We start from the raw sequence: 14,268 nt of genomic DNA on the forward strand, positions 1-14,268 counted from the left end.
ACGTTCGGTGCAGTTCTGTTTGCGTTTCAGGATCGCGGATCTCTGTGGGTTGTGCTCATCCAGAACTGCGGGTCCGCAGGGCGGGGCAGGCGGGGCCTGCGCGTGAGGGGGGGTGGAGCCGCAGCAGCCGCGCATCTGATTGGCCAGTGAGGGCAGAACATGCAAATCAAGGGGGCGTGTCCCCCGCGCCGCCACGCGCGGCCGTTCCGCGGGGCGCGGGCACTCCCGGGGGGCTCGGGGCGCGCTCCCGCGGGCGCGGGGGCTCGGCGGGGCCGCGCCGGCTGCTCCCGCGGGCTGGCGGGGCGGGTGCTCGGGGATCGGCGTGTGCTGCGTGCGGGTGCGCGCGGGAGGGAGGCGCGCGGGCGGCGGGTTTGGGTTAAGACTATACTTTCAGGGATCATTTCTGTAGTTGGTCACTAGAGGAGAGTGATCGCACCTGATCGGCGTCACAAGCCACGAGGAGGAGCAGGGTGTTCTCTCCTGAGCGCGAAGCGGGCGGGCGGTGCTGCCTGGGCAGGAGCCGCTCGCCATTGATGACCGTTCCCGGCCCCTTTGGTGGGGCTCGGGAGGGAGAGAACACGGGCTGAGTGGTTTGTGGCCCTTTTTTTTTTTGATGTTTAAAGAAAGAGCTGGAATGAGCAAAGAGTGGTGATCCTTGCTCAGGGACATTTCCCTCTCTCCTAATTAACACGAGGACAGCCTCTCACTGCAGTGACAATAAGTGGGCGCCCAGTGAGGGCGGGAGCAGCCGCACGGGTTTAGGCTTTATGAGGGTATTCAGGCCGATGCTGTTCTCGACCCACCTGTTAGTGAAGGGCAAGGGGTCTTGGTGTGGCTTCTCTGATGAACGGTGGTGATCAGAGAGTGACACGGGTCTAACGGGAACCAGTTCCGGATTTACCTTTTGTCACTTGCGGAAGTCTGTGTCTGTCAGGCTACAAATTCTGATGTGGTTTAGGGAGAAGCTGTTCCGTGTTGTGTTCTTTATACCGGGCAGTCGGCTGTGTTGTGGGGTCCGTGGTGCTCTGGCTGAGCCCAGAGATGCAGAGGCCGGAATTCATTAAAAAGTGCGCTGAGGGTTGTTCGTTTTGGTACATGAATACCACCCTAAAAGTGTCGGGAGAGGCCAGGACTCAGTGCAACCCCAGGCGGCAACCGTGCCGCGCTGCCGGTGGTGGTACCGGGGCTCTTCTCTGTTGTCCCGGGGCAGCGGCAGCACGGGCGGTGAGGGTCCCTTGTGCCGTGTCGCGACAACTGCGACAGCCCGAGCTCGGCCGGCAGCGTCACTGCTCGTCAGGGGGACAGCGGGGGCGGGGCCGAGCGGCCGCCAGGCTTCGGGAACGCGTCTTGATTGGCCAGCGAGGGCAGAACATGCAAATCAAGGGGGCGTGTCCCGCCCGCCGCCACGCGCGGCCGTTCCGCGGGGCGCGGGCGCTCCCGGGGGGCTCGGGGCGCGCTCCCGCGGGCGCGGGGACTCGGCGGGGCCGCGCCGGCTGCTCCCGCGGGCTGGCGGGGCGGGTGCTCGGGGATCGGCGTGTGCTGCGTGCGGGTGCGCGCGGGAGGGAGGCGCGCGGGCGGCGGGTTTGGGTTAAGACTATACTTTCAGGGATCATTTCTGTAGTTGGTCACTAGAGGAGAGTGATCGCACCTGATCGGCGTCACAAGCCACGAGGAGGAGCAGGGTGTTCTCTCCTGAGCGCGAAGCGGGCGGGCGGTGCTGCTTGGGCAGGAGCCGCTCGCCATTGATGACCGTTCCCGGCCCTTTTAGTGGGGCTCGGGAGGGAGAGAACACGGGCTGAGTGGTTTGTGGCCCTTTTTTTTTCATGGTTAAAAAACAGACTATTTGTGGATAAGCGGCTTAGCCCTGCGAGCTCAGATTGGGTCGCCTGCTGCCTCCTGAGTCTTGACCCCAAGTGCCACAACCACGTTCCAGAAATCCCTGCAGGGGATGGGGACTCAGCCACTGCCCTGGCCGACTGTGCCAGTACTTGATAACCCTTCCAGTGAATACATTTTCCCCAATATCAAACCGAAACCTCCCCTGATGCAACCCGAGGCAGCTTCCTCTCATCCTGTCACTTGTCCCCTGGAAGAGAGACAGACCCCACCTGCCTACATCCTCCTTTCAGGCAGTTGCAGGGAGGGTGAAGGTACCCCCGGAGGTTCCTTTTCTCCAGGCTGAGCCCCCCCAGTTCCCTCAGCTGCTCTTCATCAGATCTGTGACCCTTTCGGAAGTCTGTTCCCTTCTCTGGACACACTCCAGGTCCTCAATGTCCTTCTGTTTGTGCTGGGGCCAAAACTGGACACAGGATTCGAGGTGCAGCCTCACCAGTGCCGAGTCCCGGGAACGGTCACTGCCCTGGTCCTGCTGGTCACACTATTGCCGATACAAGCCGCGTTCCATTGGCCTTCTCGGTCCCCTGGGCACGCTCTCCGCTCCTGCTCAGCTGCTACTATCGAGCGGCATCCCCAGGTCCTCTTCCTCCACGCAGCTTTCCAGCGACTCTTCCCAAAGCCTGTAGCGTTGCAGGGCGTTCTTGTGACCTGGTGTCCATCAGTGAGTGTCAAGGGACAGGGGAGCACCCGGTGCCGATTCCGCCTCCCGTGACGTCTCGTGGGCCGAGCGCGGGGCGCGGCGGCGCCGTTCCCGGCCGGGAAGGCGGGGAAGGGGCGGAGCCACAACAGCCGCGCATCTGATTGGCCAGCGAGGGCAGAACATGCAAATCAAGGGGGCGTGTCCCGCTCGCTGCCACGCGCGGCCGTTCCGCGGGGCGCGGGCGCTCCCGGGGGGCTCGGGGCGCGCTCCCGCGGGCGCGGGGGCTCGGCGGGGCCGCGCCGGCTGCTCCCGCGGGCTGGCGGGGCGGGTGCTCGGGGATCGGCGTGTGCTGCGTGCGGGTGCGCGCGGGAGGGAGGCGCGCGGGCGGCGGGTTGGGCTTAAGACTATACTTTCAGGGATCATTTCTGTAGTTGGTCACTAGAGGAGAGTGATCGCACCTGATCGGCGTCACAAGCCACGAGGAGGAGCAGGGTGTTCTCTCCTGAGCGCGAAGCGGGCGGGCGGTGCTGCTTGGGCAGGAGCCGCTCGCCATTGATGACCGTTCCCGGCCCCTTTAGTGGGGCTCGGGAGGGAGAGAACACGGGCTGAGTGGTTTGTGGCCCTTTTTTTTTTTCGTGGTTAAAAACAGATTTCGCCCTCAATCCCTCCCTTAGCCGGCAGCTCAAAGCTGTGTGTGGGGATTTATTCCTGCTCTGGGAGGCTCACACTCGCTACAGCAGATCCCACGCGGTGCTGCGGGTGCCGCTGATAATCCCCGAGCCCCTACGCAACGCAACCAAACTTCCTATTTTTTAATAAGTAATTAGAAACTGCAGCCAGGCAGCGAAGATAAACAGTTGTATTGTGAAACTCGGAGCCTTCGCTCATATTTTGTTTAAAGGAAAATGGTTTGCGATGTCCAGAGGAAGGGGCTCTGGACAGGTCGGGACTGGGGGAAGGTTATTGCAGCCGTGGGACATCGCGACCACTGACCCACCGACCACCTACTCCTAATAACCCCCCGGCCCAAGCGGAGGGAAAACCAGCACAGGCTGACTAACCAGCACGGGAAACGAGAACAACAACTAGTAAATAAGGGGTTGAATCCTAATTAATCAAGTGTTGCTCTATTGGGAATGGTGAGAAGAACGACACAGACTCTCTCGTGGAGTCCAACTGGAGAATTTTCTCTCTCCGTTTATTACTTCAGGTCTTTTTTATAGACTGATACGTGAAAAGTGCAGAAAAGAAAACTCTTATGGATTAGTAAACTAACACATCACTATCATTGGTTAGAGGAGTTTACCACCACTCGACCTTTTCTTGCAGATAAACAAGGTACAGACAAACAGCACCTGCAAGGCTGCTTTCTATCTCTGAGAATTGTTTTAATTCCTCCTTATGATTTCCCAGGCTACTTTCTCAGGCCAGGATGAGAGAGTTATGTGGCCTGTTACCCCACAGGCACCATGCTGCCTGCTTCAGAGTTAGCATCCTTAATAAAGCGATGCCATTTGTAAGCAGTGAATCCTGATGCCTTCATAAAAATGCGTAAATAAAGGCTTGATAATCGAGGAGCCGGCTTTTTATATGAACCACCCGAACTAGAGTAAATCAACAAACCAGAATAAATCAACAAACTAAAATAAAACAACAAATTAAAATAAAACAACAAGAATCCTTGGCCTCGGTCCGTGAACGCGCTCTGCAAACTGGGGAACGAGCCGGTGCTGGGATGACGCTGCCGAGCGGGGACGAGGGCGAGCGTGTTGCGGCCCGTGAGCCGCTGGGGCCGGGTGTCGGTGGAGCCGCCGTGTCGGGGACCGGAGCGGGGCCGCTGGCCGCCGGCACGGGGCGGGCTCGGGGGCGGTGTCGCTGTCCCGCGCGTCGCGGGGGTGGAGCCGCAGCAGCCGCGCATCTGATTGGCCAGCGAGGGCAGAACATGCAAATCAAGGGGGCGTGTCCCCCGCGCCGCCACGCGCGGCCGTTCCGCGGGGCGCGGGCGCTCCCGGGGGGCTCGGGGCGCGCTCCCGCGGGCGCGGGGGCTCGGCGGGGCCGCGCCGGCTGCTCCCGCGGGCTGGCGGGGCGGGTGCTCGGGGATCGGCGTGTGCTGCGTGCGGGTGCGCGCGGGAGGGAGGCGCGCGGGCGGCGGGGTTGGGTTAAGACTATACTTTCAGGGATCATTTCTGTAGTTGGTCACTAGAGGAGAGTGATCGCACCTGATCGGCGTCACAAGCCACGAGGAGGAGCAGGGTGTTCTCTCCTGAGCGCGAAGCGGGCGGGCGGTGCTGCCTGGGCAGGAGCCGCTCGCCATTGATGACCGTTCCCGGCCCCTTTTGGTGGGGCTCGGGAGGGAGAGAACACGGGCTGAGTGGTTTGTGGCCCTTTTTTTTTTTGCATGGTTAAAAAATAGTTCGGCTTCCCCATCATTCTCCCTTTAGTGGTCATGGCCGTCCCGGCTGATAATTAATTCCAAATAGTAATTAATTATTTTGATTAATTAAAGTAACTAAATATTGGAAATCATAAAGTGTTCTGACTGGAAAAGGACCCACAAACATCATAGAGTTCATCTCTTAAGCTAATGGCCCATGCAGGGATCGAACATGCGACCTTGGCGTTATCAGCCCCATGCTCTGACCAATTAGTAAAGAATAATTATTTATTAATAATATATAATTGTGTAATAATTTATATTATGTTATGTTGTTATGTTATGTTATGTTATATATCATTGTAATATATACTATGTAATGTTATTTATAATCATTATTTTTAATTAAATTTTAATTATTTATTGATTCTGCCCTCCTGTTTTATGTGTGCTCATGTGTCAATCACTTGTACTAATACAGTATATATGTATATATTATAATATGTTTTTTAATATATTATTATACTCCTAAAATACAGTGATATAATTACTTAATATTTATTTTATAGTTAAGTTTATTTATATATAATATATTTTATATTATATATATATAATCTATATTATTTATTTTTATATATCTGTATCTATATATATGTATATGTATATATCCATCCCTCTAATTTAAACAGTACATATAAGTCCTTACTAATTCCTTACACAACACATAAAAGCACCATTTGTTGCCTACCCATCCTTTATTTCAAATCCTCGTGGACAAGCAGCGCTTTCAATCCTTATAGAAAATCACATAAAATATCATTTGCTCTTTTTTTCTTCAATTTGTGCTGCTTTATTTTCCTTTCTGCAGCAGCTCAGAGCTGTGAGATGAAGCAGCAGCTTTTATTAAAACAAGCAGCACCTCGGAATCTTTGGTTTCCTTGCAGGAATTTTTGTTGATGCTGTGAATTCCATGGGTCAAACCTGTCTCTTCACTGCTGCGCTGCTGGGGCTGGGTAAAATTGTGGATGTGCTGCTGAGATTTGGATCAGATGCCAATCAGTTAAGTATCAAATTTGTTTTAATGAAAATTAATCCTTGAAAATTAATCCTGTGAAACACAATATTCACTGGGCATAAACGAAAATGTGCTTAAGATGCATGTTGCTATTTTAGCCAAAGCTCCTCAGAGGTAAATAGAATTATTCTGTTTATTTATATTTATTTATTTATATTTATTTATATATTTATTTATATTTATTTATATTTATTTACCTCAGAGGTAAATAAATTATTCTGTTATTTGTTTATTCTGTTATTGGATGTGCTGCTGAAATTTGGGTTAAATGCCAATCAGTTAAGTATCGAACTTATTTTTTAATGAAAATTAATCCTTGAAAATTAATCCTGTGAAACACAACATTCACTGGGCATAAACGAAAGATGCACATTGCTATTTTAGCCAAAGTTCCTCAGAGATAAATAGAGAAATAATTTTCCTTTTTTTCATGGTTTATTCTGTTATTTGTTTATTCTGTTTATTCTGTTATTTGATGTGCTGCTGAAATTTGGCTTACATGCCAATCAGTTAAGTATCAAACTTATATTAATGAAAATTAAAAATTGAAATTTGATCCTGTGAAGCCCAACATTCACTTGTCTTAAACGAAAGATGCACATTGCTATTTTAGCCAAAGCTCCTCAGAGCTAAATAGAGAAATAATTTGCCATTTTTTTCATGGTTTATTCTGTTATTTGGGAGTGCACAAACATTCCAGGAATTCTCTTTTTCCCCCTGCTGAACGTTTTTTTGCCGTTCCCCAGTCGCTGCCACGATGGGAGCACCCCGGTGCACGCAGCTGCATTTTCAGGGAACCAGCACATCCTCAGCAGGTTACTGGATGAAGGAGGAGATCTCAGAGTCCACGACAAAGAGGGCAAAACTCCCCAGTTCTGGGCTTTGTCAGCCAGGAAGGAAAGCAGTGCTCAGGTATTTGTGTGGAAAGCTGATTCTCGGCTGCAATATTGATTTAAAACTCCTTTTCACTGTTATCACAACGCTCCTCTTAAAAAGAAACCTGGAATTATAATTTTCTGTGGGTGAATTTTTGAATTTTGTCGCCTGTTTGAAGTCAGCTTTTCTTCCATTTTCATGTAATTGATTTTCTTCGAGTTTTTTCTGTTAATACCTTTCTCAAAATGCCCGTTTCGACATTGCAAATAACTGATTTATGAATTTGAAATATTTTTTTCTTATTCTGAAGCCCTAATTTATTGTTTTTCCCTCCTCCTGCTGCTGCCCAGATGCTGGAATTTATCCAGCAGTGCACAATGCACATGCAAGCTGCAATTTGGAACCTTCCCTCGGATCTGCTCAGGAAAGTTGGCTCCTCAAAGGCCTTGATCTGCAGCCCCTCGAGGTTTGGTGGCCTTGTCCAAGGGTAACAAGAGATTTTATTTCCATTTTCTGTTATTTTAACAGTTGCAAGTTCTTGTATCTTTTTGACAGTAGCAGATTTAACTCCACTGGGATTCATTTTATTTCTGTTGTGACAGTTCCAAGTATAAAATTGATAAATATCTGTATATTACGAGAAACTTTATTAATTAAACTCTTGAAATCAGCAAGCACTGGGTTTTAGTAGTATTGAAGTGGTAGCATGAAATTGTTTTTTGACTTTTTAAGATGACTGCAGATCTTTTTGGGGGTGTGTTCCCAACTGTTTCAGGAGTTTTTGTGTTAGATACATGTTGGGAAAAATACAGACTTGTGGAGAAAAAGGCAGTGCAGGATATACAGTGTGTGCATATTTATTGTTTATCTTGCTTTAAATAAATAAATAAAAGTGCATTTAAAAAGTTTTAATTAGCTGCACAAGAATTTGGAATTTTAACATCCACATTATGTGTGAGGGACCAGTCAAGTGCTGGGTTCTGGCAGAAATTCTGCTTTTTTTTTTCCTCTCTCTGTATCCAAGTCTTGGAGTAAATAAGTTACTCTTACTGCTTTTGTTTTTGGTATTTAGAAATGCTGATAATTCACTGGGAAAATTCCTGAAAGCACAACCCAGTGTGGCCAGGAACATTTACAGCTTTGGTTTTGGGAAGGTAAGACGCTGTGGGTAGGGATTTTCTAATGACATTAAAACATTTTTTTTTTCCAGAATTTCCTGCAATTATCCCACCTGTGCTATATTTTAACTTTTAGTGCATTCTTATTTCTGCTGAAAAGATGGGAAAAACCCCACAAAGGGCACAAATATCCAGGCCTTTGGTGGATGCCAGGCCCTGGTTTGCTTTGGAACAGCAGAAATTCCAGTTAAATATCATCTTTGGGAGTTCCTAAGGATGGGTTCTGCCTTTCCTCTTCCAGCTTCACTGGGCAATTCAAATTTTGGCCCTGATTTTTCAGATTTCATGGTGATGTTTGAGCTGGTGCTGCCCTCACAGTGATTACACTCAGGTTGTCAATGAGCTTGTTGGAATTTGGGAGCTGTTGGGTTTTCCTGTTGGTGATGCCCTGTTTCAGTTCTATCTCGCAGGCAGTGGCCACCTGGGCTACCTGGCCTCTCTCCCAATTATTGGGGAGAAAGATGTGATTCAGGCTGATGATGAACCAGCATTTTCTTACCACGTGGGGCCCTACATGATCATGACCAAGTAAGTGGAATTAAAGAGATTTTAGCCCCTCTTTGTGTCTGTTACAACCACACAGCAAATTCTTGTACCAGTGCTTTGTTTGGGTAATTTTCCACGTCTGTTCTGTATTTATTCCCTGTTTCCTGCTTGCACCTTGTTTTCTGCTGTTCATTGATTAATATCTGAGTCAGACTGATGTCTGAGAGGCCAACAACAACCCACAAGCAATATTAACCCAATTATGGCTAATCACTGATGGCAGTGTTTCAGGATTGATCTCTTTGTGGTGGGAAATACATTTAGGGTTGCACAGATGGTGTTGTTCAGCATTTAATCCTTGTAAATCTTAGTCCAGGATCTCCTCTGGATATCCAGGTGTGCAGCCCACTTGCTCAAACCTGTGGTGAAATGAGAATTGCAAGGGCAGGCCGTGCATTTATTTAAAGTCTTTGGTATCATGTGATTGTTGTAATTATTGGTAATAATTACAGTGATATAGTCTTGTCTAATTGTTGTTTGTTAAGCAAGTGGTTGTGTCTCAGAGGCAGACAGAGAATTGACAAATTGGTGATTTAATCTCCCCAGAACTCTGATTTGTGTCACTGATGGCCTTGGTGAAGGGAATTCCTGGTGGAAGGGGTGGGATTTTGGGCAGTGAACTTTTCCTGCTCCACCAGCCTTTAGCAGGATGAGTTTATTGTCAGTTTGGAAGAGCAGGACCCTCAAATTTAAGTTCCTGCCAGCGGCAGGCAGCAGCAGAGCACCACCAAATTCTCAATAAATAACCCCATAACTGGGAAAAAAAGAGGAAAAACACTGCTGGAAGCTTCTGGTCCAAATCCCTCTTGTTGTTGTAGCTTGGTGTGGGGAGGCAGCAGAGTGACAGTGAAGGAGCTGAGCTTCCAGCCCCAGCAGAACTGCTGGAAGCTGCGCCTGGCTGATCTCCTCCTGGCAGAGCAGGAACACAGCAGGTGGGATGGGAGCTGGGCTTTGGGTCTCCAGGGATGGGAGGGATGGGATTTACCTCGGGAGGATTGGGATTTACCTCAGGAGTGTGAGGTTGGGGTTGCACTTCTTCCCCAGATAAGAAATACAGTTTCCTTCCCACTCCCCTGATCTTTTAAAATCGAGTAATTCAGTGAAAAATACATTTACACTGAGATGCATTCCAGTGAAAACCCAACATTCATGTCATAGTGATAAAAACACTGAGCAGGCCAGGACTTTCCTTCTTTTTGTCTCACATTTGCCTTGCAAATTTGCCTTTCCCTCTCCCTTTGCAGCAAACTCCGCCACCCTCACTTGCTGCAGCTGATGTCTGTTTGTCTGTCCAGTGACCTGGAGAGAACTCGTTTGGTGTATGAGAGGGTTCACTTTGGCTCTCTCTACAGCATCCTCCATGAAAGGGTAACTGCAGTGCTTGAATTTCAAATAATTGTTCATCAGAAGTTTAGTGACTACCTCTAACATCTTTCCTCAAGAAGACAAAATCCTCAGTCTGTATCTGAGTTTCTGGGTCTTTTTCTTATTTTTTAAATCGATATATCTGTGTTTTCTTGTTGTCATTTGATATTTTTCTCTTCTTTTTAAGGTGCTGTTATTAGGTTTGGCGTTGAGAACAAAAAAAAAAAGAATTTCCTCCTTTTCCTCCAATAAATTTCACATTTGCTGCCTTCTGCAGCAAATAATAACAATAATAAATAAGAACAACTGTCTCTCACATCAAGTTTAAAGACTTGCCATGCTAATTTGGTGCTTTTGGGGCTGTTTTCCCAGCGTACAGAATTCCCAGTGCTGCAGACAGAGACCATTTTGCACATTTTGCTCCAGATCATCGACGCTCTGCGTTTCCTGCACTCCCGGGGATTTATCCACCGCTCCCTCTCCTCCTATGCCATCCAAATTGTGTCCTCTGGGGAGGCCAAGCTCTGCAACCTGGAGTACATGATAGAGAGGTGAAAAACTTCCTCAGGGCTGCTGGGAAATGAGGGGTTGAACATCCAAAACCTCGTTAAACTGGTGGTAATTAGGTGCCACCAATTAGACAAAGAGTATTTATTTTCATCTCAGTAAATTACTACTGAAATTATCCCCTAGACACACTGTAGAACAAATTTTTTTTTTTTTTCAGGCTTCCTGTGTTTTATCCATGGTCAGAACTAAAGGGTTGTTTGTAAAGCTCATGCTGGGAGAAGTTCAGCTTGTTTTTAGTTCTTAAGTCATTAAAGGAGGTGTTGCTTTCTCCAGAAAATCTTTTGATTTTGAAGTAAATGAAGGCATTTCCGTCACATTTCTATTTGCAGACATGCCCTGAACCTTTTATGTGTTAAACTAAAAGCTGTAACACACTCAGGTGTTTAATTCCTAAATAAAAACCTTGTAGCTGAATGTGTTGTATGTCCTAATTTACAATTTTTTCCCTTTTTGCAGCAAGGACAGTGGAGAGCACAGTGACCTGACCCGAATTCCTGTCCCAGTTCAGCTGTTCCGCTGGTGTTCCCCTGAAATAATCCTGGAGAAACCTGGGACAGTCAAATCAGATGTTTACAGCTTCTGTGCAGTGCTGCAGGAAGCCTTGACAGGTGAATGCACAGCTTTGGGCTGGGATGGTTTCACTTAAAAAATTCTCATTAAAAAATGAACCAGGCAAAAACCCCCAAATATTAATGACAATAACAAAGATTATTGAGACCTCCTGTAAAATGTGATCAGAAAACTTAAAATTCTGTGGCTAAAGGATGAAATTAATGGTGGATATTACAGACATATAGTGGTGTTTTGCTGATTATTTTTCTTCTTCATACCAGCACAGCAAAACATTCAATTAAGTCTTTTCAGTGTTCAAAACAAGCTTGTGCAGCTTTCATGTTTTTGATCTCTGTGTTAACTTAGAGATAAGTTATTGTTACTGTATTATTATAATGCACTGTTGCTGTTATTACAGATAATGTCTGTTCTGTTCTTCACTTTGACTATTCTGACAGTGAAATGGGATAAACAATTACTCTAAAAATTAATCCCAATGAAGAATCCAGAGCAGGGTTGTTTGCAGTGTCACTCTCCTCTAGATATTGCTGTCAGCTCCCTTGAAAGCATCTTGTGTTGGAATAAGACAGGGAGGAGATGCCAGTGCTTGTTTTTAGTTGTGAATTAGGGAATGGACAGGGAATAATGTGATATTCTTTTTTTTTTAGATTTTTTTTTTTCAATTTCCATTAACATTAACGTACAGCTGGTGACATAAAGTCTGTACTTGTGTCTTTCAGAGAGCCCTCCCTGGAAGGGTGTGGAAGACTCAGCTGTTAAGCAGCTCATCCTTTCAGGGGAGCAGCTGGAAGCAGATGTCAGGCTCCCCCTGATCTATTATGAAGTTGTCAAGTCAGGGCTGGAACCCAAACAGAGGAACCGCTCCATGAAACTTCAGGATATTCAATATATCCTGAAAAATGACTTAAAGGTGATTTCCAGCATTCTAATATTTGATGGATATTCAGATTCAAGTTGTTCTGCTTCAGTCTAGAGGAAGTGATCCAGCACTCAGTGTTCTGCTCATGGAGCTGAACCCCCTCAGAAGAGCAGGCAGAGGCACAGAACTGTCAAATACAATTGTATTTTACTCCATTTTTGTTTTATTTTACAGGATTTGGTTAAGTCTGAAAGTGGCCATGCTGGTGGAATACCCAAAGCACAGAGATCTGCTGTTCTTGCAGATGTGAACATCTGCTGGGCATCAGCTTTTAGCTTCCAGAAGAGGACAGTGGAATTCCAGGAAAAAGAGATAAGCAAGGCTGGTGAGTTTCTTGGAGCAGGATGTCACTGTGTCCTTCATGTGTTCCTCAGTCTGAAAATCATTGAAATGGGAGCACTCACAGATTTTATGATGTGGGTTGAAAATAGGAAGCAGTTGGCTTTGGATTTTAGCTGCCAGTAAATTGTTAATGTGGACTCAAGACTCTAAATCTGTTTTGTTCAGGCACAGTTTTCAGCAGAGGTGTCAAATGCTTGCAAATCTGGAATTTCTAAATTTCCAGAATTAACTCCTCAACGTGCCAAAGCAGCACGGCTGTCGGATTTCTGGAGAAGCGATTTAATGTTTCAAATTGAATTTTTCAGGTGGCTTTTCTGCCCCCACAGGCTCTGTTTTCCCCAGGGAGAGCAGTGCTGTGGTGGTGCAGGAGGCAGCAGCCAGCGCAGAGCCAGCTGCACAGGACACAAGCCCCGATGTCTCCTCTGAAGTGCAGACAGGAGCTTCTCGCTCCAGTGAGAGTGATGTGGATGAGAGCCTGTACAGCTTTGAGATGAATGAAATCATGGCCAGTTATCCAGAAGGTCCCCAAGATTCCCTGGAAGAAGGACCTGGATTAGGCCATGCTCCAAAGGATGCAGAAAGGCAGAGAAAGGAGGGAGATCAGAGCCAGTGGGAGGATGAGGAGGAAGGGGAATCCTTGGTGTCCAGCATGGGGTTCACTGGAGAGGAGGAGGAGGAAGAAACGGAGGAAGAAGAAGAGGAAAGGGTGAGAGAAGCCTCAGCCCTGTCCCAGGTGAGAGGAGATGCTGGCAGGAGGCTGAGCAGCCCTTCCCAAAGCGACCAGCACATCAGCAAATGCGTCCTTGACGTCAAGATCATGCAGAGCATGGTGCAGCAGGCAGGAGATTGCCTGAGCAGGACAGAGGAGATCCTGGACAGGCTCAATGCCATAGGAGAGCAGAAGAAGCTGCTCCAGGAAAGCAGGATGAATCTGATTCCTAAGGAAAGTTCTCAAGGAAGATGCTGGAATGGGCCTGATGGGCCTTCCCAGAATACCAATAAGGCTTTTTCTGGAGTTGATATTTTTTTACACAAGGCTGTAGGTCCACCCTCCAGGGACTACATTCCACCACCATTAAGGTGTCAGGCACCAGGCAGAGACAGCTTCCAGGCTGTTCCAAAGACAGCCAAGGAAAGAGAGGCAATTCAAAATGAGAAGTGGAAGAGCAAAATTGCAGGCAGCCGTTGTGATCCGGGCTGCAGCGGGGGCAGAGGCCTGGATGATGAAGTGAGCCTGAACCAGGAGGTAAAGTGTTGAGCAGGGGGCCTGGTTATCATTTCTGTGTTCCTCAGCAGGCAAAGAGATGCAGGGATGGGTGGTGCTCAAGAGGAAGGGTGAATTTGTCCTTTGAAAGGTATTTGTGTGTGTTATATGCAGGAATGAAAACAGCCCAGCAGTGCAATTGTAGCATTTCCTCTTTCTCTCCAGTCCTCCCAGGGTAATACTGATCCAGTGGCTCAGGGTGGGGTTAAAATCCAAATCCTGCACTCAAATGGAGATGGGGCTCCTGGGAAAAAGGCCAGTGGAGAAGTATTTTTGATTGTGTTGAGGCCTAAGCTGTTATTGGGAAGGGTTTCTGGATCACTTTCATTATTAAATACATGGACCAAAGAGAAAGAGAGAAATTCAGGTACATACCTCCTGTGGGGATACTCTTGAGTCATTCAGGTCCACTCATCTCCCTGGAAGCTGCACATTTTGATTGTCTTCCTGCACCTGAAACCTGCCATAAATCCAGGGCAGATTTTGTTAGGCTGAGGCCTGGAGTTGTCATCCTTTCTCCCGAGCAGAGCAGCTAAAATAGAACTCAGGGTATAAAGTTTGTGCTGTCCTGTTCTTAGGCTACCTCCCAGACAGCTCAGGCAGTAATTAGCAGAATGCCCAGAGTGTGCTGAATCATGGCTTGTTGGACT

At 47.8% G+C, this 14,268-nt stretch overlaps 1 protein-coding gene and 4 non-coding genes across 5 annotated transcripts in view; all 5 read left to right on the top strand.

Annotated features, from left to right (window-relative positions):
* The window catches only part of TEX14 (testis expressed 14, intercellular bridge forming factor), a 29,582-nt gene that overhangs the window by 536 nt on the left and 14,778 nt on the right, over positions 1-14,268 (top strand). The window contains exons 2-13 of the mRNA XM_058854135.1: positions 5,855-5,969; positions 6,732-6,897; positions 7,212-7,348; positions 7,934-8,015; positions 8,437-8,567; positions 9,404-9,517; positions 9,830-9,953; positions 10,323-10,501; positions 10,977-11,128; positions 11,813-12,003; positions 12,187-12,337; positions 12,660-13,600. Of these exons, the coding sequence (XP_058710118.1) occupies positions 5,855-5,969; positions 6,732-6,897; positions 7,212-7,348; positions 7,934-8,015; positions 8,437-8,567; positions 9,404-9,517; positions 9,830-9,953; positions 10,323-10,501; positions 10,977-11,128; positions 11,813-12,003; positions 12,187-12,337; positions 12,660-13,600 (2,483 nt within the window). The remainder of the gene's footprint in view (positions 1-5,854; positions 5,970-6,731; positions 6,898-7,211; positions 7,349-7,933; positions 8,016-8,436; positions 8,568-9,403; positions 9,518-9,829; positions 9,954-10,322; positions 10,502-10,976; positions 11,129-11,812; positions 12,004-12,186; positions 12,338-12,659; positions 13,601-14,268) is intronic.
* LOC131587210 (small nucleolar RNA U3) lies at positions 379-592 on the top strand. The gene has a single exon (XR_009279322.1). It is a non-coding gene; the product is annotated as a small nucleolar RNA U3 (small nucleolar RNA).
* Positions 1,591-1,804, top strand: LOC131587211 (small nucleolar RNA U3). Its single transcript, XR_009279323.1, has one exon. It is a non-coding gene; the product is annotated as a small nucleolar RNA U3 (small nucleolar RNA).
* On the top strand, positions 2,937-3,150 carry LOC131587198 (small nucleolar RNA U3). Its single transcript, XR_009279311.1, has one exon. It is a non-coding gene; the product is annotated as a small nucleolar RNA U3 (small nucleolar RNA).
* On the top strand, positions 4,698-4,912 carry LOC131587209 (small nucleolar RNA U3). The gene has a single exon (XR_009279321.1). It is a non-coding gene; the product is annotated as a small nucleolar RNA U3 (small nucleolar RNA).

Source organism: Poecile atricapillus, chromosome 21 (genome assembly GCF_030490865.1).
Source record: "Poecile atricapillus isolate bPoeAtr1 chromosome 21, bPoeAtr1.hap1, whole genome shotgun sequence".
NCBI classification, from domain to species: domain Eukaryota; kingdom Metazoa; phylum Chordata; class Aves; order Passeriformes; family Paridae; genus Poecile; species Poecile atricapillus.